General features: G+C 37.5%; 2 protein-coding genes across 2 annotated transcripts in view; one reads left to right on the top strand and one right to left on the bottom strand.

The window, feature by feature from the left end:
- LOC144979191 (uncharacterized) overlaps positions 1-6068 on the bottom strand; it is a 17568-nt gene extending 11500 nt beyond the window's left edge. The window contains exons 1-2 of the mRNA XM_078925802.1: positions 5912-6068; positions 3332-3991 (exon numbers count right to left, since the gene is read on the bottom strand). Coding sequence (XP_078781928.1) covers positions 3332-3991; positions 5912-6068 — 817 coding nt within the window. The remainder of the gene's footprint in view (positions 1-3331; positions 3992-5911) is intronic.
- The window catches only part of LOC144980048 (uncharacterized), a gene marked incomplete in the record, with an annotated part of 213741 nt that overhangs the window by 8205 nt on the left and 178036 nt on the right, over positions 1-27500 (top strand).

Here is a 27500-nt window from a genome sequence, read left to right as displayed (position 1 = left end):
AGAAAGACTTTTTATTCTGCCATATCTGATTCTTTCAGATAGTTCTACATAGCTGCCAACTTTTCAAAAATAAAATAAGGAACGCTCATTTGGCCCGGGATGAGGGGCGATGTGTGCCGAAGCCCCGCCCCCCTTCATCGAATCGCAACATATAAAAGTCAGCCTTTTTAATTACTATTACTAACACTAACAAGTTTGAGATGACAGAGGCTAGTCCAAATGTTGCTCAATTATCGGGTTTAGTACCAGCACATTTGAATCGTTAAAATGACACTTTCCACAATGATTGTTGTTTTGTTTTTAAGGGTTTTACGGCGCTTGCAACACATTTAGGTTATATCAGCGCCAGTAAAAAGGAAGAAAATTGGATAGTAAAAAGTTCTAGAATTACAGTTGAAGCATCCAAGAGAAAGTAAGACATAGGGGAACTGGGAACAAATAGGGATCAGATGTAGATTCCAAGAGCGTATCACCAATGTACTTAGTTTGAGATCACCTATAAGTCTTATCCGGACACAAGAACAAAATCCAACAAAGAGGAACACACTCAAATGCTTACATTATAATAAAAAATAACAAATATAGTAATAATACATAACAGAGAGATGATTTACAAGGAAAAAAATATCATCTCCCAAAACAATAAATATGCATTTGACTGCTTCCCTCCCAGCTAGGACTCCGGCGAGGGCCAGGAAAAAAACAAGTAATCTCATTCCAAGACAAAGACTGAAAGCATGTTGGAAAACAGATATAAGGGGATAGAAGACACAGTGTGTACCTCCCTGCCCGCTATGGGAGCTTTCCACAATGAGATCAAAATTCAGAACGGACAATATAAAGAAAGAATTCAACTGCCTCAACTTTGATAAGGACCAATACACAAGAAGCACAATTGTAAAATAAATGAAATAACTTAAGATGGTTAGAAATGCATAACTACCAACCTGGTACATCACTTGAGAGGGCGTTTTGGGGTAAAAATTAGGTGAGTTCAGATAAAAAGTAGACGATTGCATATATGTTTTCTTTCATGCAACATAATGGTAGTATACTATAATAGTAGTTATATTAAAATGCACCTCTAAATATTAGAGAATTCCTACTTCTTTACTTTGACAAGATAAACACACCTAAAAATGGAGTATACTTATTTTTCTTGAACCTAAACCGTTACAAAAGCTTGCTTGAAAAAAAAAAATTAAAATCAGATGAAGATGTTTTTAAAGGGATTAAATTTATATATTTCATAAATTAATAAAGGGAAATAATCATTGTCATCTTTAATCAATATAAGCAATTGATTTTCTTATTGAATACCTTCCAATCAAAAAGGTGGATTTAATTTTATTCTTAATTAAAATAATATTTGTAACAAATAGTGAAAGTATCAATACTGTCTTAGAATATTCAAAGTATATCGAGGCTAACATCCATATCCTATGCAAATCTCCAATACATTATGAAAGGTTTGAGTAAAATACAGGCGTCATATAAACGAATGGAACTTTTTTAATTGTTGAAAATCATTTATGATAGAGGCATAATTCAAATTAAAGAGCTACACAAATGGAGATTATGCTCTCACTGGACACTAATGATAATAATAACAACAATAGTAGTAATAGTAATAATAATGGATCAATAATAATAATTCATTAGGCTCACATGGCTTTTTTACCACAAATTAGTAAAAAATTACAAAATACGGATTTTGAACTAAAAATAAGCACTTACGGACTCAGGAAGTCAAATACGGAACAAATCCGTTTTTAACAGAACGGTTGGCAGCTATGGTTCTACAAAGCATTTGTCTCTCAAGCTGAGCAAATGAATGTTCATATAATATAAAAAAGGATATTGCAATGATGAACAGATTGTACTATATAAAGATAAAACGTTTTTGTAAACCCCCAAAATATGTCAATAACACTATACAATACAATGAATGTAATACAAATCAAATTCATGATTGTCATTACACCGATTGAAACGCTCTTTCCCTTCTATATTTATTTCTTTCATTAAAAATCTTTGTCTTCACCAAACTAATTAGTGTACCTTCAGGGATTCCTTTTTGTGAAAATACCCTGTGGTGTTTTAAGAACAGAATAATTTCAGACTTTCTAGGTAATGATCCCCTTGAACCATGTGCTGAAACATCTTCGACAAAGTTTTTAAAATATGACTTGACTCTATCTGTATCCTCATCTGACCATGACATGTATCTCCGATTTTTGCTTGAATTCCTCTTGGGTTCAGTTTGTTTTGAAGAACACGTAAGCTGATTTGGCACTCCTGCTTCACCATCAAATATTTCTTCTTGATTTGCAGCTGTTACTATGGATGTTCCAAAATTTGCATTTGAGTCTCTATTCACTACAGAGTCATTTGTTTCAATGTTACAATTTCCTTCCCCAGTGACCGATGCTGAGTTATCAATTTGACCCAAAAAATGACCAACTTCTGTTATTTCTCGTATTGCAAGTGGACACTGATAAATGTTTTGATTGATTGATTCACTGTGTCCCATATGTCGATAGAAGACATCTCTCTCGTGTTGTGGGACATCAAGTAAGGCAAATAATGTCGAAGCTCGGTGCCTGAATTTATAAGCTATTAACAACTGGGGTTTCTCTAAATCCTTTACTAAGGAAGTGACATATTTGATGGCAATGTAACCACTTACATGATCTTTGGATATTCCTGTATTTGGAAAAAGAAATGGGTTGTCTGAAATATCAACAGCTTTACGCTCCTGTGCAAGTTTCCTTAAAGGCTGAATTGTGTCATTGGGTATCAACACAGGGACCAACATCTTGCTTCCCTTTCCAAACTGATAGGCCAGCTTATACTTCTCAAGTAACGCTTTTTCCAGAGGATCAGTGACATGTTGTACAAGCTGGGGATCAACCCATACACCTGAATCTGCATCATTCCAGTCTTTTAACAACATCCTTGCGGGTTCTCCGCCTCTCCTCGCATTAAACATTGTAAGCCTAGCTACGATGACATTGCGAAGCCTAACAAACATATGTGAATCAAATAATTGATAATCATCCTCACAAATACGGACCATCTCTTCAGTAATAAATTGCCGTAGCTTCTTTATATCATTCTCTAATGGCATCTCTTTGGGTTTTCTCAAATTTGTTCTCTTTGCTTCACATTGAACTCTGGCTGTAAAAAAAATACTATCCCAATTATAATCCAGGACAGCTTTGAACAAATCTATCTCTGCGGATTCTTCCATTTTGTTTTGCATTATTATATTCCCCTTTTAAGAAATTAATTAACTTTTTCAATATAAATTCAATTGAAAGCTTCAAGCCTGCTTTCAATGTCCCATCCTCTTTCAAAGTCATTTCAGAAATGGTTTGCGATATTTCATTAAAGTTACAACGCTTCACCACTTCCTCTCCAGAGAAAGAAGGTTGATTTGTTCTCTTCCTAGTTTTTAAAATCAAATTTCCTAAGATGCGTAAATCACTCATAACTTTTCTCTCCTTCTTTGAACTTTTACTCCACAATTTTGTTCCTAACAATACTATAGCTTTGTCTGATCGACACAAATTTCCCACTTCATCATTCCGAAATTTGTCAAGAATATTCTCCTTTATTTCTTTACTTGCATTGGGAGCCACGGGATAAAATTTTACAACCCCAGTACACAGAGCATGCTCAGTACTACATTTCTTTTTGTGTTCATAAACCCTTCGTCCAGAGTAAAACCCCTTACAGCCAGCACACATAACAACTTCATGTGACCCTTGTGCTCTCTCACGCATAACTATTGAATTGTTTCTAGTGTTTGAATAAAAAATGCCCTTTTTCTTGAGATACTCCATTGTTCTATCCCTTTCCTTTACAGGCTGTTTCATGGCCTCTGTAACTTCTGTCTCATCTTTGTGTTTCCTCATCAAATGCCTTGAGAGTTTTGTTTGCAACTGTCCACAGTATGGACAGGGTCTCCTTGGCTTTTTGTATTTCTCTGGAAAAAAAGGAAGAAAATAAAGCACATCATGCTATGAACTATGAAAATAAATCAATAGACAGATCGTATGCACATCAGCTACATGACAGCGATAGAGAGGAATAGCATTCCAAATATTTAAGGCCTGGACAAGTAACTGTCATAATTCCTTCTTGTTATATACTTTTCTACCATCTATTCCTTTGGAAGAGGTATGTTAGATTTGTGGAGACCTCTGCCACATAACAAATCCAGTGAAAAGACGCCATATTTTTGTTTTGAAATAGAAATAAATAGATCAATCCACCCACTTCACTGGGTTCAGGTTCCCTCTTCATTATAATCAAAATATGAACATAAATCGGAATAGTAACACATTGAAGTCTCATCTGAATACATAGATTGTCCTTTGTTGTTTCAGCGAATAATCAGACAGAATGTCAAAAGAATTTTAGGTTTTTCCCCAACCACCCCTTGGAGGTATCAGTATCAGCGGAATGGTAAGCGTCATGTTTTTTACGTTGAGCAACAAAATTTACTCCAAATGCTTCACTCGACCCAGGCGGAAAAGCAATCAAGAATAGACCCAAGTCCTATCCAAAGACTAACATTTCATTTAAGTTTATTGTAGGCCCTTGGCCAATCGACAAAATTCAATTCACATAAATTATTTACAACAATCAGAAATTAATTATATCAATAATAGTAATAGAATGCAATGAAGGCAATATCATAATAATAATAATAATAATAATAATAATAATAATAATAATAATAATAATAATAATAATAATAATAATAAAAATAATAATAATAATAACAGTAGCGGCAATAAGTAACAATTAATATAGTAACAAAAGTAATAATAGACTATAGTTCATAGTCATAACAATGACTTTCTTTGTCATTGAGGGAGTGAGAAAACATCACCGGCTGGCAGAACAAACAGCCGACATCAATCAAACGTCCTCCAGACCGGTTGAGCATCGGCTTCATTAATTCCTTAAAGACTTCCCCCCAACTGCCTGAACGATGCTGATGCCCAGACAACTTAATCCTGATTTATATTTTGTGGGAATGAAATATGACATGTATATGCCGGAAATATTTCAATAACAAACACACTGTTCAGATAGAAAATATTTGAGTCTTGCCTTTGTTAATTGACACAGGTAAGTTAGAAAAATAAATGCTAGTAAAAACGATCAGCAAGTTCGTGAACACTGCTTCTCAACTCGAACATATGTTTTCATCAAATCTACACACATCATGTTGTGAGCTGACTTTTAATGATCTCAGTTGTCATTGAAAGGAAACCCAAGAATTTTAGAATAAAGAAAAATATTGAACCTGGAAGTCAAAAGGGTTTGTAGCACAGCAGACATCATCAAAGTATAATTTTAGTACCGACAAATTAAAAAGAAAATGTGCTTTTCTTTAAATGCTCCCAATCATCATATACTGTTTAGGTTGCAAGATTAATAAAAATGTTATCTACTCTGATTCTCGTTAAGTTTCCAGCTGGTCTGTGAAAAAAAGCCTTAAGCATCATAGAAATACAAAGAAACAGTTTTAATATATAGATGGGTTGTTACAAAAAAAAACATTTTAACACTTACAATACAAGCAATTTAAGTCTATTACAGACAAAAAAACCCCCAATAAAATAAACATGAACATTTTTATGGCTGGTTTCACTGATATCACTCACACATTGGGGTTTCAGATTCTAAGATGTCCACCTTATCAAATTTGGATTTGTGCTTGTTATGTAAATGGTAGCGTATTTTGCGACGCAGCACTGCCAAAACAGAAAAAAATGCAATAACACAAATGCAGCACCATGGAGGGGGTGGAAGTTTTCTTTTAAAAGGAATGGGTAAATTAAAATTGATCCCACAAATATCAAAGGAGAAGAATGACAAAAAAATGACTCACCATTGCACGTAACACGTTGGTTTGCAAGTGTATAGCATTCGGGTTGAACCTGGGTCCCAGACTGGCAACGAGGTTCAGTCTGTGATAGTTGTGGATGAGGCTCTGACTGAGTTGGGGAATGAGCACTAGGTTCTAAAGACAATGATGTACTCAGCATTGGGTACCTCACAGAGTACGTAGAGGAATCAGACTCGGAGTCAGCAACAAAATCGGGACCCTGTATATTTTGTGGAAAAGATGACAGATCAATCAATTTATTCATGTTGACAATAAACATGAAGAGCCATTGTTTAATAATCCAACTAAACAATTAGCTGGTTAATAATGCAAGTATAATAAAAAAGAGTTGAGAAAGGCAGACATATTGTCTAAGTATTTAATATGTTCAACTGTGCTTGGATAAATATAGATACACCAACCAGGGTTTCAGTAAACCGTTTTTAACCAACTCTTTAAATCCTACACCAGGACCAACAACTACAAAACAATTTTTTATATCACTACGATTCTGGACATATAAACGGTTGTCATTGCAACAATATGAACTTCCTAACCTTGCAACTGCAATATAGTTAACAAAAAAAGTTGATAAACATTACGATGCAAGAGAATTTGGACTTACTTACTTACTTATCCGAACCAGCGACCACCTGAGCTCTAGCCCTTCGGTCTTGTGCCATAACGTAGAAGTTAGATGTCTTTTGTAGTTGTTCCAGGTGACTATAAAGTGTGTTACTGATGCTTGGATTTGGTGGTAGGAATGTGCATCTCAGATCTTCAAGAGGTTGACATTCAAGCAAGTGGTGTGTTACTGTTTCATTGGGGTGTTGACATAGGGGGCAGGAGGGGGATGTGTCTTTTGTAATTTTGCTTAAATGGTTGTTGAGCGGTATGTGTTGTGTTCTTAGTTGAAAGATGATGCTTTGCTGGTGTCTTCTGAGCTTATTTAGGCAATCAGTCTTTACAGGAGTGGTCATATGGGAAAACATACATCTACCCGTGGTGCTCATTGCCCAACTGTTCATCCATTCTTCTCTCTTATTTGTTTTGATTATTTGTTTCGCTGTGTCTAAGGATACTGGAAATGATGGTTGTAAAAGTGTTGATCCGAGTCTGGCTAGTCTGTCTGCATTGTCATTTCCTGGTATATTTGAATGTCCCGGTATCCACTGGAGAGATAAGTCTACTCTGTGTGTTGTAAGGAATTCATCTAGTTGAGATCTTAAACTATTGAACGTTGAGGAGAGTTTATCTAAATCGAGAGCTTGGAGAACCGATTTGGAGTCTGTGAAGATGACAGTGTTTTGAAGTTTTGAAGGGTTTAGCTGGAAAACAGAAGAGAGGTGTCGCAGTGAGGCTTCTATTGCAACTGCCTCTGCCTCGTAGTTTGAGCAGGAGCTTCCGCAAGAATTGTGGATTTTATCACAGGTTTTATCTGGGTATTCTACTACAAACCCATACCCAGCATTTTTAGTTCCTTTGTGGGCAGATCCATCTGTGTAAACATGTATCCAGTTGTCTGGGTATTCTTGTATTGTCTTCATTGCTAATGTTTGTATATCTGATTTGTTTTTATTTCTTGTTGTTTCTTCTATGAGGTTAGTCTTTATTTTTGGAAGTTTTAGTTCGGCGTATGGAGGTTTTTGACTGATTAAAATAGATTTTTCTCTGTTTTCTGGGAGTCTGTGTCTTTCATTCAAGTTGTTAGCAATGTGTAGCAGGGATTTTTGTTTTAATCTTGTTCTTGGTTTCCATTTCTCTGCCAGAATTCTGTTTGGATGGTTTTCCTCTTTTCGTTTGTATCTTTCAACCATTTCAAGCACTGCTGATTCTCTGCGAAGTCCAAGTGGTTCCACATTAGTATGTATTTCACATGCTGCTGTGGGTGTCGATCTCAGGGCACCGGAGATGAAGCGAAGGGCTTGGTTTTGTACTCTGTCCAAGGTTTTGTGTGTGTTTTTACTACCTACATTTTGGAGGGCTAAATTGTGGTCCATGACGGAACGCACATAGCCTAAATAGAGTTGTCGAAGCGAGTTTTTGTCTGCTCCCCAATTAGTACTGGCTAGTCGTTTTAGTAACTGGAGTCTCCTTGTGGCTTTGATTTTTACATTCTGAGTGTGTTTGTTCAGAGATAGTTGTCTGTCTAACTGTATGCCCAAATATGTGGGGTTTTCTTCTTTCGCGAGTCGATGGCCTTGGATGGAGAGTGTTATTTCTTTCTTGGAAACAGGATGGCTCTTAGTAAATATAGAGTAGACTGTTTTATTGCAATTTACTTTTAATTTCCATTTATCACAGAAGGTGTTTAAGCTTTCTAAATCTTCATTTATTCTATTGGAGGCTATTGGTAGGTGCTTTGTAGTATACCACATAACTAAATCGTCAGCATATAGGGCCTTTTCTGTCTGTAATACTTCTGGTAGATCATTTATAAAAATAAGAAAGAGAGTACAGCTGAGGCAGGATCCTTGTGGGAGACCTTCCTCTAATACTTCTCTGTTTGACAGTCCGTTATTAATTTTTGTTTGGATTGTTCTGTTACTGAGAAATTGTTTAATCCAGAAGTAGAGATTTCCATCAATTCCGTAGTCCATCATTTTTGATAACAACCCTTTCCTCCATACTTTGTCATAGGCCTGTTGGAGATCAACAAAAACCGCGACTGTATGTTTTCCATCTTGAAAGCCATCAATTATTTTTTGACTTAATCTAAACAATTGATCTTCTGTTCTTTGCCCTATCCTAAAGCCTGCCTGATATTTATTTAGTAGGCCACATGTCTCCAGCCACCAGTATAATCGGTTATTTACCATTCTCTCCGCGATCTTTCCAACACATGAGGTGAGAGATATTGGTCGGTAACTTTTCGTTTGGTCGGGTGGTTTATCTTTCTTTAAGATTGGAATTATAATAGCATTTTTCCATCCCCTTGGTACTATTCCTGTCTCCCATGTTAGATTTATAAGTTTGAGAAGCATCTGTTTACCTCTCACGCTAAGATGCAGGAGCATTTCATTGTGTATCTTATCTGGTCCAGGGGATTTCCTTAACTTGAGTTTTTTCATAGCTCTGTGAAGTTCTGACATGGTAAAGCCCTCTTTGAACAGATATGAGATAGCTTTTGGGGCCTTTTCTTGATGTTTAAGGTCTTTAATCAATTTTTTGTCCTTTTCACTTCTTTTTGATGCCTTGTTTACTGAAGCAAAATGTTTGTTGAAGATCATGGCTTTTTTTTGGTCATCTACGATTGTTCCTTCTGTAGTTTTCATGGGCTTTGGGTTGGTTTTCGGGGTTTCATTGTTAAGATTATTAAGTAAGGCCCATGCTTTTTTCCCATTTTGATTGAGGTCAATATTAGCGCATGTGTCTGCCCATTTCTTTCTTTTAGCGTTGTTAATAGTTCTTTTGACAATTGCCGATGCTTTATTGTACTCAATCTTGTTTTTAATGGTTTTGTTTTCCTCTAAGTTTTTCCTTGTTTCCTTTCTTGCATTTACTGCTTTTTCAATTTCTTTGCTCCAGAAGGGTTTGTAATTCTGTCGACTACCTCTTGGAATTCCTGCTTTTGCAGCTGCAAGAATGGCTTTGGTGAGGGCTTCGTTTAAATGTTCTACACTTGATGTATCTGTAATTTTTGGAAGCTGGTCATCTAATGTTGCTGTGAAAACATCCCAGTTTGCTTTCTTGAAATTCCATTTGGATTTCTGCTCAAATGTTTTCTTCTGTGTTTGAACTGTTATTTGTGTTAAAATTGGTTTATGGTCACTGCCTATTTCATCCAGGACTTTAATGTGACAAGAATTCAGAAGGTCAGAGGAGATGATGGTTAGATCGGGATGACTCAGGGACATATGAGCTCTGTGAAGAAGTGTCGGGACTGAGTCTGCATTTTGTAAAATGGTGAGGTTGGTTGTATTGCAAAGCTTTTCTAGTTCTTTTCCTGTGTTGTTTAGATTTTTGTATCCCCATAGTGGAGAGTGGCCATTGAAGTCACCAGCAATTATTGTGTTGTTGTATTGGGAACTGTTTTGATCTGTTAGGTTTATAGTACACCGTGGAGGGTTGTAAATGTTGTAAATGGTAAATTTCTTATTTAGGTGCCATAAGGTGACTTTCTGTACATCAGTTGAGTTCTGTGATGGTTTAGAAGTAACATCTCCCGTGATGTCATTTCTTATATAAGTAATAACACCACGGCAGTCGTCACATTTGCAGGTATAGTATGTATAACCAGCAATATATGGATCGCTATTTTTATACAGGGTTTCCTGAAGTAAAGCAATGTGAACTTCCTTTTCATTTAATAATTTCTTCAGCTCTGTCTTTTTATTCCTGATTCCACAAATGTTAATTTGTAAAATATTCAAATGTTTGTGGAATTTCTTTGTCCCAGTAGCTGACTTTTCGCGCAGATCAGCCTGGGTACTCACTGTCTGGCGCGGACCTTTTTCGAGGCGACGTCCGAGCTCGTATGCTTTCCTTTTGTTTGTCATGGCATGCTGGGGAGTCTCTGGTCTGTCTTCCCACCCTAACCTGTATTCCTTGTCAGCTGCATAACATCAGGAGTTGAGCTGCAGATGCATGTTCCTCATATAATTAATTTTTATAGGGTCTAGTCAAGTAGCCTTCATTTCGTCTTTCCCACAGTCTCTTTCATGATTGACGGTCGCCCATTCCCCGCCACCTACTGTTTCCTGGCTTGCAGTTATCTATTTCAGTTATTCTTTCTGCTTAAAGGGCCATATTTCATAAACAGAGGATCGTCACGTCCTGGGTCATTTGTGTCGATGAGAGATTCTGTGGGCCTAAAACAAAGGGATACCAGCCCTTTCCCCTAAAAATCTCAATTTTTTAAGAAGGATACATGATTACAATCAATCACAGATAGTCATACAGAAGACATGGGCCACAGGTCGACCAAAGAGGGAGTATTGAAGTGTTAAAGTTACAGCACTAGGAAACAAGTATGAGCTATAGGGGTAGATTAAGAAAGTAAGGACATACAGAGGACACCACACTACAGAATGAGTGTGAGGTGGGTGGGTGAGGAGCAGAGCGTGTACCACTCATCGGTGGTTCTGTCTCCTGCACCTTAAGAGGAAGGGGTCCCACCTACTCCCTAGCCCGGTTATACCGCCGGGGACTCGGTCGCGCCCATAACAAACTCAGTAGAAACGGGGAACACCACGGGAAGGTGCTGTTATGGACACAATAATGCATGAGAGGCCATATGCAATAATCTCTGTCAGACAGGATTACGCGGCAATCAATGCACCTGGAAATGAGAGGTGTTGGGTTCGAAATGCACATCAATTTCCTTTCAGCAAGCGGGACGTCCGGCCCAGACCTTGCAGCTCCCCAGAGAATTTGGACAAAATGCGAGATCAAAAGTATAATCCCAACAGAAGCTATTTTAATTTTTCCTGGAAACGCATCATTTTCACATTTTGTCAAATAAAAAACAAACGACTTCAAATGTGAATGGCTCATCAATGAATATCACTTCAAAATATAACGAGGAAGGTTTAAAATAGTGTTATTGTTGGCGAAGTCCACTGCAAAGAAAAATTTTTTACAACAAAAAACTAGGAGATCTCACTGGTGTAAAACAGTGTTGTCCTTGTCCTGAAATATTGTATTGCGCCTAACAGACTGCAGGTCTCATCTTTTGTGGCAAATGTGTTTTGTCCACCACAAAATATGTTGATATGAAGCATTTTGAGCATGGTGCCAACTGTGGATAAACGCTATACAAATGTTATGATTTTATTTTAATGTACATACTTACCACAAATGAATCATGTGATATGGAACTTTGTTCTGCATCACTTTCAGGCTCTGAGTTGGAGTCTATATAGAAAATAAAAACAACAATAAAAAGCTGAAGACTATCATGTGCAAGTTTTTCTCTAAACTCTTAAACAAAAAATCATGCCATCTTGTGCTGTAAAAGGATTTTTTTTAAATTATTTACCTTATGACTATTGTCCTTTGGAAAAAAAAGAAAATTAAGTCCGAAACCTTCTGGCTATTTTCTTTTAAATTTCAAGAACGTCAGAGTTGGCAAGGGAGGACGGAAATATAATTCCAGAAACCAATCTGTCTATAATCATATCCATATGATAGTTTTTCGTTCAAGATTCAGGTACAGTCCACTTAGGATAATCGCAATACCTTGGGATCATCGAAAATGTTGGGATTAACCGAAATTCAGTTTCCTGTCCACTATTTCAACATTTTACACATTTATTGTCAACTCAAACCAGTAAATAATATTCTTAGTCCACCACATACAGAGCAATTTGATTGAAACAAAAACCATATGGCAGCCCCGTGTAGATTTGTCAACCAAAAGCAGCTATGAAGCAAGCCGATATCTTATTCAGATTGGAAGAAGTTTCAATCTTTTTTCTCAACAATTCAACATTTGTCAGAGTTAAAGAGATTAGCCTTAATGAGAGACAATAAGCTCTCACCAAACTCGTTGGTCACAATGCACAGTTGTTAATCCTAAAACAAAGGATATCGCTCCGTCTCTCTTTATAACTGTCATTTATAACCTGTTGTCAAGATTATGACCAGCCCCACCCCTCTTCTATTTAATGGCCACCGATGACGTCACAAACCCATACTGCAGAGCCCCGCCCTCTTTCGACTCTAACAGAGTGGTGACACACTACTGTAGCATTAAATCCTGCTCACTCTCGATTCTTCAACCTGTCACGATTTCATCCATGATGAAATTTAATCATGATATACTGTTTGATTTCTTGAATTTACCACTTTTTAAAAAACCGAAGTTTGTTGCAATTAACCAGTGACTTTTATATAGAATTATTTCCATTGCTTAGGAAATATTGTGATTAACCGAAAGTTGCGATTAAACGAGTTGCAATTATCCGGAGTGGACTGTAATAGTATTACACATCATGACTCAAAAAAAAAAAAAAAAAAGAAAACTATGTGTACCTAAATGTTATTCATTTCCTCATCAAATTACATTCTTACCATTAACATCATAGATCACATCAAAAGGGGTTGTCTGGATTGACAGCAAGACATTTTTCAGGATTTTTAAAGCTCAAATCTCTCTGATCTGAAGTTACAAAAGAAATAGCATATTCTCAACATTAAACTATGATTTTGTGATGGCTGTGATATGGCATACTGTATGCATAAAGCAAGATGCAAAGACAGGTTTAAGTTTAAATTATTTTATATTCTTTTCAAAAATCCATTCTAGTTTTGCCAAAATAAAATAAACACGAGAAGTGTTGAGTTGGATAGCGCTAAAACTAAAAGTAGTAGTGGTAGTAGTAGTAGTAGTAGTAGTAGTAAACGACAGATCTTACTCACTAGTGTGAATCTACAGTCTACAGAAGTTCCCGAATTATCTGACTCCACTTCCAAATGACTGACTGACAAGTGACAATCATCAATCGGTGTGTGTGTGATTAGGTACTTTGGTAAACGTCCATTTGGCCCTCCAGCAGGGAGCCGATAAATGGCCTAGTGGCTGTGACCCGATTTTTTGGACTTTTGAGTGATGGGTCTCAGAAAAAGTTCCATAGATTTTTTGTTTATGGATGGATTTTAATGATTTATGTCTTATTTTCTTCAGGAGAAATTACTCTATCGTTTGGTGTAGTTTATTTTAAAATCAATGACAATTTAGTATAACTTTTGATTATGGATAAAATAGGGTATAATTTAGCTTTGGATAATTAAAAGATTAGAACTTGGTAAATCAAAATTTCATGCTGGCACGTTTATTTAACATCTTAACTTTTTGGGAGTGAGTATTTTCCGCCGGGCGGAAAATAACCCTTTTTTCTTATTCTCCGCCGGGATTATCCTTGGGTCTTGTGACCCCTGGTCGTGTCAAAGGTCACATCCGGTCAACCGTGGCGCCAACCGCGAAGCCATGATTGTTTTGTTCGATTGTCAATGATTGTGGCTCTTGATTTCCAAGCACTTTTTCATCTTATCAACAATTGCAAAAATGCAGTTAACCAATTGCAGACTGAGACTGATACCATTTTTATTTGTCAGGATTCTGTAGAGGTAAGAATTTGACTTTTCGTCTTTTTGTTTTTTTGTTTTTAACAAGGCTCGGACTCAGGACAGTGAAGTGTATATCGAGCAATGCCGATGGCGATATGAGTTGAGTATGAGGAGATAGCTGAATGAATGAGAATGTAATTGTATTGTAATAACAACACGCCTTGCCGACTGTCACGTGTGCCATGTGTTCTACATTCCAATGTGATCTTTATGGATTAATCCTTCGTTGATTTTACTTCTAATACTGTGTAAGTGTAACTGTGTGCATTGTAATTGTAACTGTAACAACTGGGCAGTTTTCAGCAGCAGTGGAAGCGGTGACACAATTTTTAGAACTTTGGAATGAAATTGAGATGCCTCATGATGATGATAATGACAATGATATAAATATAAGATACTGTAATGAAAAACGATATCATTTTAACCATTACTTTTTTAACAAATGTATTTATTTATTTATTTATTTATTATTATTATTATTATTATTATTATTATTATTATTATTATTATTATTATTATTATTATTATTATATTATTATTAACTTAAACAATGACATTGGTATGTGCCATTTTCACTGCAGTGAATTTAATTTTTTTTTTTCATTGACAGCTAACATGAAAGAGTCCAGTTGACGGTATTGGTGTCCTGACAATCAAGAAAGATAGCTGGCTCAAGATGTGTTGTGGCAATCTTATTAATCAGCAAACCATCATCTGTGCCAACAGAGCAGAGTATCTGCATGCACTTTTTTAAACTGGTTAGTAATGTTTTGAAATCTTCATTAGATTACATCTTTATTGCAGAGATGCCAACCAGTACAGGTTTCCCGTGTTCTGTACGGTTTTTCTTCCGAAGTACGGGCACACGGTTTTATCATGAAAAATACGGGATTTGGTTGAAGTGAAAAATCCACGAAATTACGATCACAACATGAAAAGTGTTTTCATGCAAAAGAGCTTTCATTATCGATACTGAATTTTGCGAATCTTGCCCAGCCTACTGCTATATAACTATAAGTAATTCACTGCCCTTTTTCAAGTACGAGTTAACGAAGTCTGATTCGACCTTTTCGGGTTGATATCGATTTCTGCACGGCGCAGTAAATACAGGTTTTTGTCCTAAAATACAGGTTTTTGGTCTTGAAAATATGGGTTTTCAAAAGGCTAGGTTGGCATCTCTGTTATTGGTGATCAATACAGTACGCTCGAGCATGGGAATTTCGAACAAGTCGGGACCATGCCTGTTTGTTCGAGATTTCCGTGTTTTTTAGTTTTCCAATTTGAGTATTTTACACAGGATTTGAGGGAGGTAAATGTGGGTGGTCTTGATAAAATTCATATTATAATTATAAGGATAACTCCCCATTATTATGAACTCTGTAGAGAGTCGATAGTGAGACTGCAATTTCCTTTTCTCTGTCAGTTCAACACAATCAATTAGTGGGGGAAAAAATTCAACAGATCGCAAGGGAGTGTCCACTATATGAACGAAATAAAGGGATTAAAACTGGGAATTGTACCAAGTTTGAGATTTCCGTGATTTCGAGATTTGCATGCTCGAGTATAAATGCTTGTTAATCTAAATGATAGTTTGTTGCCAAGAGTTTTGTCCTGTATGGTAAAGCCAATGAAATTTCAACTGTGTTGGTGATGGTGAGAATGATGGCCATTTAAAAAAAATTGGTATGTCTTTGACAAATTCAATTTATGACAATGATTTTGATTGTATAGACCTTTCCAAAAATTGCTAACGAAATGCCTCTTTTCTATTTCCATTTTTCAAACCAGAGCAAGATCAACCGTCTTTGTGGAACATCAGACAAAGTGGTTGCAAACAAGTGGTGTTGAATTTTCCTGTATTGAGCCGAAAGAAAAAAATTTTTCTGGGAGTTTGCGAAAGCAAATTGCGTTTGATTGGAGCTAAATCTAATTTCGCCATTTACCTGGTTTTTTTTTGGTCTCAAATAGATTTGATTTTGTAGTTCAAATTGATTAGACACTTATCTCACAAGCAGCATTTAAAAAAATAAAAACATGAGGGTAGTGCGTCATATCATATTAGTTTTTTTGATTACAGTGATGAATTCGTAAGATATAAATCATATTTGACCACAATAGTGTTAACATTTTTCAGCATTTATTTTCTTAGGGAATGGGTTAGCGAATCATTTATACATTTTTTAGACAGATCAATCTACACAATTTTCGTGTTTTCTTGTCCTATGATAGTCATTATTTTGAAAATTTTATGGATCAGCTTATGTCAAATAAGTGTTTTCTCAAATTTCCGTTTTGTGTCATTTTCTGATTTTCTAAGAACCATATATGCCATTTTCCTTTAGATTATTTTCAAATTTATTCAGAATCTTTTTTATGATGTGTTTTGCATCATGATGGAAACATTTTGGGGTAAATTAAAATTTAGAAGTTTTTTTTAATTTTAAAAATTAATTTTTTTCCTATCGATCCGCACCACAATTTCAGCCGAAATTAAAAAATATTGTACAGCATTTCTTTCAAGACAATTTTTTTTTTTCAGAAATTGATCAATTTACAAAATTTGACTATTCTCTTGTTCCATATTGATTATACTTAGAAATTTTGATGGACGTTGTCTGCAAAATTAGCTTGTTTATCAAATTAATAAAGACATTTTGTTTTTTTCTCAAAATCTCATTTTCAATTTTCTGACATTCATAGCTGGATTGTTTCCCCATCAGATTGTATACCAAATTTGGTCAGAATCTTTCGTATGATGGGTATTGCATCATGATGGATTTGGTTTTGGGCTAAACTAAAATTTAGTAGTTTTATTAGTTTTATGAATTTTTAAATTGGATTTTTTCTTGTCGTTCCATGCCAAATTTTCAATCGTAATCGAAAAACAATTCTTTAAATATATTTTTCAAGACTTGCTAAGCCTTTCCATCGTGATGTAGCTCTTGTAGGGAACATTGTGTGTAAATTTGGAAGATTTCGTTGGTTTTCGGTGCATCAGTGTCGGAAATTATTTTTTTTTTGTGGGGTGGGTGGGTTGGTCTCATTTTAGCCTATATTGTCTGTGTCATTGAAGACATTTAAATATATTGAGCTTTTTATATAGCGCAATATCCACTAAATGTGCTCAAAGTGCTTTACAAGGGGGCCCTGGTCAACAGCAACGCTTGTTATGCGATACTACAATTTTTTTGGACAAAGACAATACTGTTAACAGCCGGGTACTCCTTTTACACCTGAATATGTTGAGAGAATGTGAGTAAAGAGCCTTTTCCAAGGACTCAACTATACGCCGAGCGAGGTTCGAACCCAGGACCGTCCGATCTGAAAGCGTCTGTCATACCATAAGACCACATAGCCACACATTTGTTTTTAGCTTTTTTCTTTTTTTTTTGTGTGTGTTTGTGTTAATCATCAAATTAGACCTCCTACCACCTGAAATAACAGGGGAATACCAATATTGGCACTGCGATAAAAAATGGATTTTTGACTACAGGTTCTCCTTTAAGGTGAAATATTTCCTAGCTCAGATGAGGGTTTGTTTTAAGCGGACTGTAGTGCGTTCCAACGTGAGATAATTTTTTTTTTCATAATAAAATGTATTCACTGCCAGTTGTGACATACAGGTTGACTGCTTAGTTCTGATCTCCAGTGCTATTACATACTTGAGTACCTATCATCAGGCCTATTACACACTGAGTCCCTACCACCAGTGCTATTAGTCATTGAGTCCCTACCACCAGTCCTGTGAGTCACTGGGTTCATACCACTACTGTTAGCCACTGAGTCCCTACCTCTAGCCCTATTGGCTACTGAGTCCTCACCACCAGCCCTATTGGCCTTTGAGTCCATACCAATACCACTCGCCACTGATTCCTTACCACCAGTCCTGTTAGCCACTGAATCCATACCACTAGCCCTGTACTGTAAGCCACCATAGAGAATACAGGACTCCTAGTCTGTGTTAGCCATTAAGTCCTACCACTATTGTCCACTGAGTCCCTACCACCAGCCATATTGTCCACTGAGTCCCTACCACCAGCCATATTGTCCACTGAGTCCCTACCACCAGCCCTATTGTCCACTGAGTCCCTACTACCAGCTCTATTAGCCACTGAGTCCCTACCATCAGCCATATTGTCCACTGAGTCCCTACTACCAGCTCTATTAGCCACTGAGTCCCTACCACCAGCCCTATTGTCCACTGAGTCCCTACTACCAGCTCTATTAGCCACTGAGTCCCTACCATCAGCCATATTGTCCACTGAGTCCCTACTACCAGCTCTATTAGCCACTGAGTCCCTACCACCAGCCCTATTGTCCACCGAGTCCCTACCACCAGCCATATTGTCCACTGTCCCTCCGACCAGCTCTATTAGCCACTGAGTCCCTACCACCAGCCCTATTGTCCACCGAGTCCCTACCACCAGCCATATTGTCCACTGAGTCCCTCCGACCAGCTCTATTAGCCACTGAGTCCTACCACCAGCCCTATTGTCCACTGAGTCCCTACTACCAGCTCTATTAGCGACTGAGTCCTTACCACCAGCCCTATTAGCCACTGAGTCCCTGTTACCAGCTCTATTGTCCACTGAGTCCCTACCACCAGCCCTATTGTCCACTGAGTCCCTACTACCTGCTCTATTAGCGACTGAGTCCTTACCACCAGCCCTATTTGCCACTGAGTCCCTACTACCAGCTCTATTAGCCACTAAGTCCTTACCACCAGCCCTATTAGCCACTGAGTCCCTGTTACCAGCTCTATTGTCCACTGAGACCCTACTACCAGCTCTATTAGCCACTGAGTCCCTACTACCAGCTCTATTAGCGACTGAGTCCCTACCACCAGCCCTATTGTCCACTGAGTCCCTACTACCAGCTCTATTAGCCACTGAGTCCTTACCACCAGCCCTATTAGCCACTGAGTCCCTGTTACCAGCTCTATTGTCCACTGAGACCTTACCATCAGCTCTATCAGTATTAGCCAATGAGTCTCTACTACCACCAGTTCTATTAGCCACCATCCTATCAATAATATTAGCCACTGAGTCCCTACCGCCTGCTCTATTACTAAAGGCCACTGCATCCTTACCATGATGGGGAGGGAGGGGGGTATTTGACACACAGTAGAGTACCCACTGAGGCCCTACCACCAGCGCTATAGACACATAGTGGTTATTTGTTCCCATCACAGTACAGACGATGTGTAACCTTTAACGTGTCGTGAACGGATTTCCCAACTCGTTCACGATGTGTAAAATAAAGGAAAAAGTTCAGAAAAAGTCTCCACCGAAGTGGGCGTTCTCCATATATGTAGAGGACATATATGGGCGGTTAAAAATGCTCTAAAAGCACATCGGGAATCGTCCCGGTACAGTCTAATTCTAAAACATAGTATGGCGGATCGGATCTGTCAGATACAAACGATAGGCAAAATAGTAGATTTAGAATTAGGCTTGGTGTCGAAGAAAAAAGAATGAAGGGTGTCACAAGCTTTTATAGGATAGACACGATGACGTCACGTTTACGCGGGAGACAGTGAACAAACACAACATGAAGATTACTCACAACAGCCTGATCGAGACACGACAGTCATACCATAAAAAAACACTAACAACAACAACAACATAAACTTATCACAATAATCAGTGACATAAAATCTTCCCCACAAACGTTTGTAGTCTGATTGAGCAACACTAGTGAGAACTAATCACACAACTAGCAGTGAGAAAGAGCAGAGTTAAGTCAACTCCCTTCATTCTCCAAATTATTTTAGTCCGGCAAGCTTGAACTTGAAGTGTGTCTCAAATCTACTGGTTAATTACCCACTGATTCTCTACCGTCTACCGCCGCCGCTATCACCCACTGATTTCCTACCGTCTACCGCCACCGCTATCACCCACTGATTCCCTAATAATAACGAGGGAGGGGGGGGGGGGCAAATAACGTCCAGATTATTTACACTACACCACGAAGGTCAGATTATGGGAGTCCGCTAAGTCTCAAAGATCAACTTGAAAAACCCGGCGGAAAATAAGCAAATTTGTTATTCTCCGCCCGGCGGAAAATAAAAAGAAGGACTATTTTCCGCCCGGCGGAGAATAATGACAGCCTAACTTTTTTATAAAATTAAATTCAGGGAAAAGTTGTATACCGCATCCATGAAATTCGTTCCAGTAAAATCCATACTTAAATCTTAGCGGTCATTTTAGACCAGTTTTGAAATCCAAATGGCGGTTACTACCGGAAAAGAACAATTTTCAGGTCACAAAGTCCGTCAGTAAATAACAAAGGCAAATAGAAGACCATTTGTCAGCCTTTAAACTAACACAACTTTTTTCTGCTTATCTGATTTTCACAATTTTGGTATCATTAGAATCGTGTTGAAAAGCACTTTAAAATGATATAGGTTTCATTGAGCTCAATCCAATTTGAATTTTTTACCAAAGTACCTAGTGTGATGTCTACCCTATTGAAAATCTTAAATCAACAGTGATGTAATAAGAATGGCCAATAACTTACCATTTAAATTATCTCGGTGTCTCTTCAATGATGCCTCCAGCATCAATTTACCCCACGATGCCATAGACGTCTAGTTTGGAACTCAGCAAGTGACGAAAAAATACTTGCGGCTATAGAGAGGACGTCCGTCGGCCACTCTTGTCAGTAGTCAGTGGTTATCAGTGATCAGATAATCCTTGGTTCTTGAAAAATATAGAAACACAGCGGTTCATTTAAAAAGACTCTTTTGTAGATCAAGATATAATGTTAGGTATTGCACTTTAAAATCTCTTCAGACATAGAACGGGTCAACTTGACGTCTAGACCAAATCATTTCGAAGATCGATATGGCAACAGCAACGCCTGGAATGGAGGATTTAAATGCGGTATCTGACGATTCTACTGCTATGACAGAAGATGCTCCATTTCACGACGTCGAGATGGCTTCAACTGGCATCAGGCATCAACATGCTACTCAATAATGGGTTTGACGAAGCGTTTGACTAAGAACTAAAGGACTAGCTGATACTGATAACTGATAACCACCTACTACTGACTTGCGGAGTGAGTAAGTGAGTGCCGAGTGCCTCTTTATGCGCGAAATTGACTAAACATACGTTTCACGAAAAAAAGAGTTACTATGTTTGCTTGTCTCTTGTCACCAAGATAAGAATCCGGACCAAGATTCGATAAATCTGTTTCTAAAAATAGATTATAATTCGTATATCTTGTTCATTCCTCAGTTCATCAACTTTCACACAATTTTATATTAGGTTTTCATTACTATAAAAATCCATATAATGCTCTAGAATTTTAGAGAAAATTTCGGAAAGATATATTGCCTCACTATTGAAATATATCGATGAAAACACTGGTACCCCTATTGTACTTTTTTCAGGCGGTCACCTTATTGACCAACGTGAAAATTTAGGCATAACTCTTCTTACTGTGGTGTTTAACAAATAACTTCAATACTATGATTTACAATTATATATCCTTGACGGTTGGGTTGACAACCTTAAACTAAAATCAGAAAAGTGAATGTGCTAGAGGTCAAATCAATAGGGGGACCGGATTTTGGTCTCCCTATTGGTAAAGTACTGTAAAATGAACTAATAGGGGTACCAAAAGTCTCCCTATCCGGTATTAATACATATATATATATATATATATATATATATATATATATATATCCATCTAGCCTACCTCTATCTGTCGCTTGGCTATCCATCGATCCATTTATCTATGTCTTTAAAAAAAATGTATTTATCTATCTCATAGTCAACCCGTCTATCTGTCTATTTAATCTCCTACCTCCTTAGGTACCTTCAAACAGTTTTTATATATATATATATATATATATATATATTATATATAAAATATATATATATATATATACACATGTCTGTCATTCTGACCTAAGCCTTCGTACCCCATCCCTCCAAATAAATAAATAAATAAATAAATAAACAACAACAAAAACAGAAACAAAACAAAACAAAACAAAACAAACAAAAAATAAATTAACGAGCAAACAGAAAAATAGCCCCGACAAAAAAAAGGACCAAAAAATAATTTTTTTAAATAGCCAAACAAAACAACTAAAACATCCAACCCATTCATATTATATTATTTTGTTTATAATCGATCTGAATATCGCGATTTCTAAATATCGTACCGGTTTTCTTTATTCATCCAGACATCAACAAAGAATGTTATTTTGTTTTCTTTTCAAATTGTCTGAATTCGTCCTGCTCCCCCCCCCCCCCTCTTCCAACCCCTCTTGACCCCCCCCCCCCCCGATTCCCCCCTTTCCCCGTCACCCTTTCTACAGTATAGGGTTTCTATCAGAGTCTGATCAATTGGAAGAATCCCAATTTGTCGTTCTGATATGAAACTTTAACCCCCTATTGGCGAGGCAGAATTTGAATTTCTTTCTAATCCCGATGATGCCAGGTTATTAAGCGTGTTGAATTCCTAAAATATGTAACCTAGCAAGTCAATTTGGTATTATGTCGGAATGACCTTGAAAGACACAATGTGATTCCGCCGTTTTTGGGAATGTGCAAATTCACTAAAAATTAAATGTTTTATCTCGAACTTACAATTTAGGATTTGACTTAAATTGTGCTTGGCCTGTCATGGGTTAAAGTGGTTGAATTGAACGATGGTTAAGACTGAAAGTTTACCATAGCCTTTGCGTGGGTTAAATTTGATTTTTATTCGGCCCATAAATGTAGACTGACATCGCTCCCCGCCCACCGAGATTTGAATTGGTCGATCTGAACCATGGTTATATTCAAACCGACTTCCGCCTAATGTGGGTTAAAGTCGACGGGTTGGACCAGGAGTTAAGACTTAAACAGTATTCCGCCTTTGTTGGTTTAAGTAGTTGATTTGGTCCGGGATTATACTGAATTTTGTCTCCCGCTTGTCTTGGGTTAAAGTCGATAATTCGATCCGGAGTTTGACCGCAATCGACTTCCGCCTGTCGTGGGTTAAAGTCTATGATTTGGACCAGTTTTCTCGTTTTGGTAGTGACTGTGGCTGATTAAACCCGAACGACCAACGACAAACAAAACACTTGAATGTTCAAGATTGGTCGGAGGCTCGTCTGGGGTGGAATCGCATTGTTGTGTGTCTTGAACAAGGTTTTTAAACACAACTTTGGTCCCGATGAAGATGCTGGTAATGATGGTTGTGATTGTGGTGGTGGTGTTGGTGATCGTGGTGGTGGTGGTGTTGGTGATAGTGGTGCTGGTGAATGTTGAGCTGGTAGAGGTATTTGTGATGATGATGATGATGATGATGATGATGATGATGATGATGATGATGATGATGATGATGATGAGTTGTTGTTTTTCTCAAGTAGACCAACCAAACATGAAATGTGGTGATTGATGATTAAACTTTGTCACATTGTAAAAACTTTTTTTTTTTAATAAGAGTACATCAGCAGTTATAAAGCGCTTTGAGCACGTTTAGTGATATTGCCCTGTATGAATGTTCTGGTAAAGCTCAGCTACTGCCGCGGCCTATACCTGACCCCGGGTGATGATGATGAGAGCTCAGCTGTTGTCCCCTGTTCTGGATTAGTAAGAAAGACGGATGGCCCATAATATCAGTTTTTAAAAGCTTTTTCTTCGTGTCGTCATTCCAGTCAAAGATTTGATAAAACCCCAAAGAGACGAACCGACGTGACTAATAAGGCAATTATAAACGAGTGTTTTGTCTGGGATGGAGTTGTCACGTGAACGTCACCGGCAATCTAAGAGATGAAATATGAGTAGGGTGTTTGTGTGTGTGTGTGTGTGTGTGGGGGGGGGGGGGTGTTAGTCATTGATTGACGTAGTGGTGATTTGTGTCCCGTCAATTCTAAATGGTATTATGCCGAGATGAACTACTAGATGCCGACTTACTTACTTACTTACTTACTTATCCGAACCAGCGACCACCTGAGCTCAAGCTCTTCGGTCTGTGCCATGACGTAGTTGATGCCGACAAAAAAAAAAGGAGGGGGGGGGGGTTCTGTTTAGAAATAAATTGACCAGAAATGTTAACTTTATTTATTATTATTTTTATTTTTTTGCTTTCATTAACTATTTTATATTCATTCTCCCCTATAAATATATAAATATATAAATAAATAAATAAATTAATTAATTAATTAACAGGCCCGCCCGAAGTCGTATGTTATACAACTAGACGACAAAGCCGTAAAAAAAAAAAGCAATAATCAAAGCTGCTATAATCCCGTGGAGTGTACAAAGTACGTAATTTAACAAAATATTTGTTGAAGAAGGGTTTTACGTCCGAAACGTTCTGTAGTAAATATTTTGCTCTTTAAAAAAAGTCTGTTATGTATGTTCATTCTTTTGTTCAATTAAAAGCCAGCACCGGAAGGGGTGTTTTCTCCTTACATCGCGGGCAGGCAGGTACTTACTGTGTCTTCTATCACCTCATAATATGGGTTTCCTAACTTGTGACATTTTTGTAATGGGATGGCTTGTTTTTTCCCCCTGGCTCTGGCCGGAGTCCATGGCTTGGGTATGTGTGTGTGTGTGTGTGTGTGTGTGTGTGTGTGGGAAGGGGGGGGGGTCGGGGGGGGGGGGGGTTGTCCTGGGGCTTAGTAGTCAAATGTATAGATAGTGTGCGCTTGACTAAGAAGCTCTCAACATTGCCATCCGGAAGTATACCGGGCCAACACACAAAACTATGTGTAACCTTAAACGTTTATAGTCTGGTTAATACAGTTTTGTGAAAATTACTCATAAACGCGAGTGGCAAAAAACAATAACAAAGTCCCGAGTGCGTCAACTTTATTCTATCTATAGTGATAGTTGAAGAAGATGATTTTTCCCTTGTAAATATTCTCCCTGTTATGTCTGGTTAGATAATTAATTTTGTTGTTTTGAATATATTGTAATTAATTGTTTGTATACATTTGAGTGCGTTCCTCTGAGTGGGGTCCTGTACTTATGTCTGGATGAGACGTTTTAATGATCTCAAAATACACTGATGGTATTCTCTTGGAATCTACATCTGTTCCCTAATTTAATCATTCCCCTATTTTATCTTACTTGTCTCTTGTGCTTTCGGTTGTAAATCTACATATAGATAGAATGCGCTTGGCCAAGGAGTTCACAACATTGCCATCCGGAAGTATAACGGACCAACACACAAACTCTGTGTAACCATGAACTTTTATAGTCTGGTTAATACAGTTTAGTGAGAACAACTCACAAACGCGGATGGCAAAAACAATAACAAAGGCCTGAGTGACGTCATCTGCATACTATCTATACCTTTTTGACTATCCCATTTTCTTCTAATTTACTGGCGCTGAAATGATCTAGATAAGGGTGTCGCAAGCGATATTAAACTATTCAAAACAAACGAACACATTTAAATATCTGACCCTTCGCTTCAAAACGGTATTAAGTCGGGATGGTTAAGATGTTGAAAATTGAATCTAAAGCCAGAAATATCAGACTTGTGTTGAGTTTGTAAGTTTCATTGAAGAGAATGGATACCATATTTTAGGGTGCAAATGCCAACTATTTATATTTTTGACCAGTTTAATATTTAATTCGGCTTTTAAGCATGCGGTTCCTTCCGACATAATACCGTTTTGAGACGATGGGTCACATATAACAAGCCGACAATGAGCAGTTGGATGACGTCAATCGCCCCCCCCCCCCCCCCCCCCCAAACTGTCTAAGAGTTCCATCCGTTCTGTGGGCACTAATGAAGACCAAGTTACGAGCAACCCCGTCAAGTGCACGAAACTCCGATAAATCGATGTAATCTATTGACAACGATTATCATAATATTACACTCATATCGATTATCACATCAAACTTGCTCGCGATTTTCTCGAGCGTTGGTTGATCGTAACCTTCGTTGTAAACTCATAGCCTATCCGAAATTTTAGGCACGGACGTCAAAATACAAGGCAACAATAGAAAGTGAAAAGGGAGTTGTTAAATTGAATTAAATTGAGTTTATATAGCGCAATATCCACTAAACGTGCTCAAAGCGCTTTACAATGGGTCCCTGTCCAACAGCAACATTTCACAATTAGGACAAGACATGACGCATGTAAGGCGGTATTATAATTTTTTCGGACAGAGACAACGTACTCATTTTACACCTGAGTACGATGAGAGAATTTGAGTAAAGAGCCTTTTCCAAGGACTCAAATATGCGCGAGCGAGGCTAGAACCCAGGACCTTCCGATCCGAAAGCGAGTGTCATACCACAAGACCACATAGCCGAGTAGTTGTTAGTATTATTGTTTACTTTCTTGTGATCGTCATTTCCGTGTATTGTAAACGTCATTTATTGGACAGTGTCAGGCATGAGCCTTCGTTAATTGGTACTGAGCTAAATATTACGGCTACGACCACCAAAGGGATATTAATAATGGGTCAAATTAAATAATAATAATAATAATAATAATAATAATAATAATAATAATAATAATAATAATAATAATAATAATGATAATAATAATTCTATAATAATAATAATAAATGGCATTTATATAGAGCTTTACCCCGTTGTCACAGGCTCTAAGCGCTTTACAGTGATATAAAACAAAACATATTACGGTAAGACAAGTGTTGATGGAAAAGTGATACGAATTCAAATTAACAACAACAAAATATGATAGATAATAGTATTGCAACTTATGACGTAAAAAGATATAACTTTAAGCGAGATTTGAAAGTTGTCAACGAATCCGAGCATCTCACGACGTGTGATGGGAGAGAATTCCAAAAATGGGGGGCCGAAAATTGAAAACATAAATAAACATTTAACCACATTGATATGTGTCACTTCCTCTGCATGAGTTTGCGTCTTTAGGCTGGGGTTGTGGGCTTTTAGTTCTCTTTGTACAGTTCTTTTCCAGGTTTCCTTCGATCTAACTCGGTTCCTTTTTTTTTCTTGTGGAGTCCAGCGTAACGCTGATCTTGGGGTGCTGTCCTCTCTGTCATCTTGCAGACATGATCTCGAGCCACCTTTAACCTCTGGCTCTCTGGGTGGGGATCCTGACCTCCCTCAGTGGGCAGGGAAGTACTTGCTGTGTCTTCTATCACCTTGTGTCTGTTTCTCAATTGCTTTCCGTTTTTGTCTTGGAATGAATTACTTGGTTTTGTCCTGATCCTGGCCGGAGCCCTTGGCTGGGAGGGAAACAGTCAAATGTATAGTTATAGTTTTGGAAGATATTTTTTTTCCTTGTAAATCATCTTTCTGTTACGTACTGTTATTTTTTTTATTTTTAACATATGATTTGTGGGGACCTGTGTTGGTGTCTGGTTGAGACTCTTAGGTGACCTCAAACTAAGTACACTGAGTGTGTGCTCTTGGAATCGAAATCTATTCCCTATTTGAACCGATTTCCCTTTGTCTTGCTTTTTCTTCAAGCCATTAACGGTACATCAAAAATGTCTTTACTTTCCCATTTTCTTCCTTTTTACTGGCGCTGATATGACCTAAATGTGTTGAAAGCGCCGTAAAA

Source organism: Berghia stephanieae, chromosome 9 (genome assembly GCF_034508935.2).
Source record: "Berghia stephanieae isolate SIO BIC M18660-M18661 chromosome 9, UCSD_Bste_1.3, whole genome shotgun sequence".
NCBI classification, from domain to species: domain Eukaryota; kingdom Metazoa; phylum Mollusca; class Gastropoda; order Nudibranchia; family Aeolidiidae; genus Berghia; species Berghia stephanieae.
Note: the sequence above shows the minus strand (reverse complement) of the source record. Positions and strands in the feature narration are given on the sequence as shown.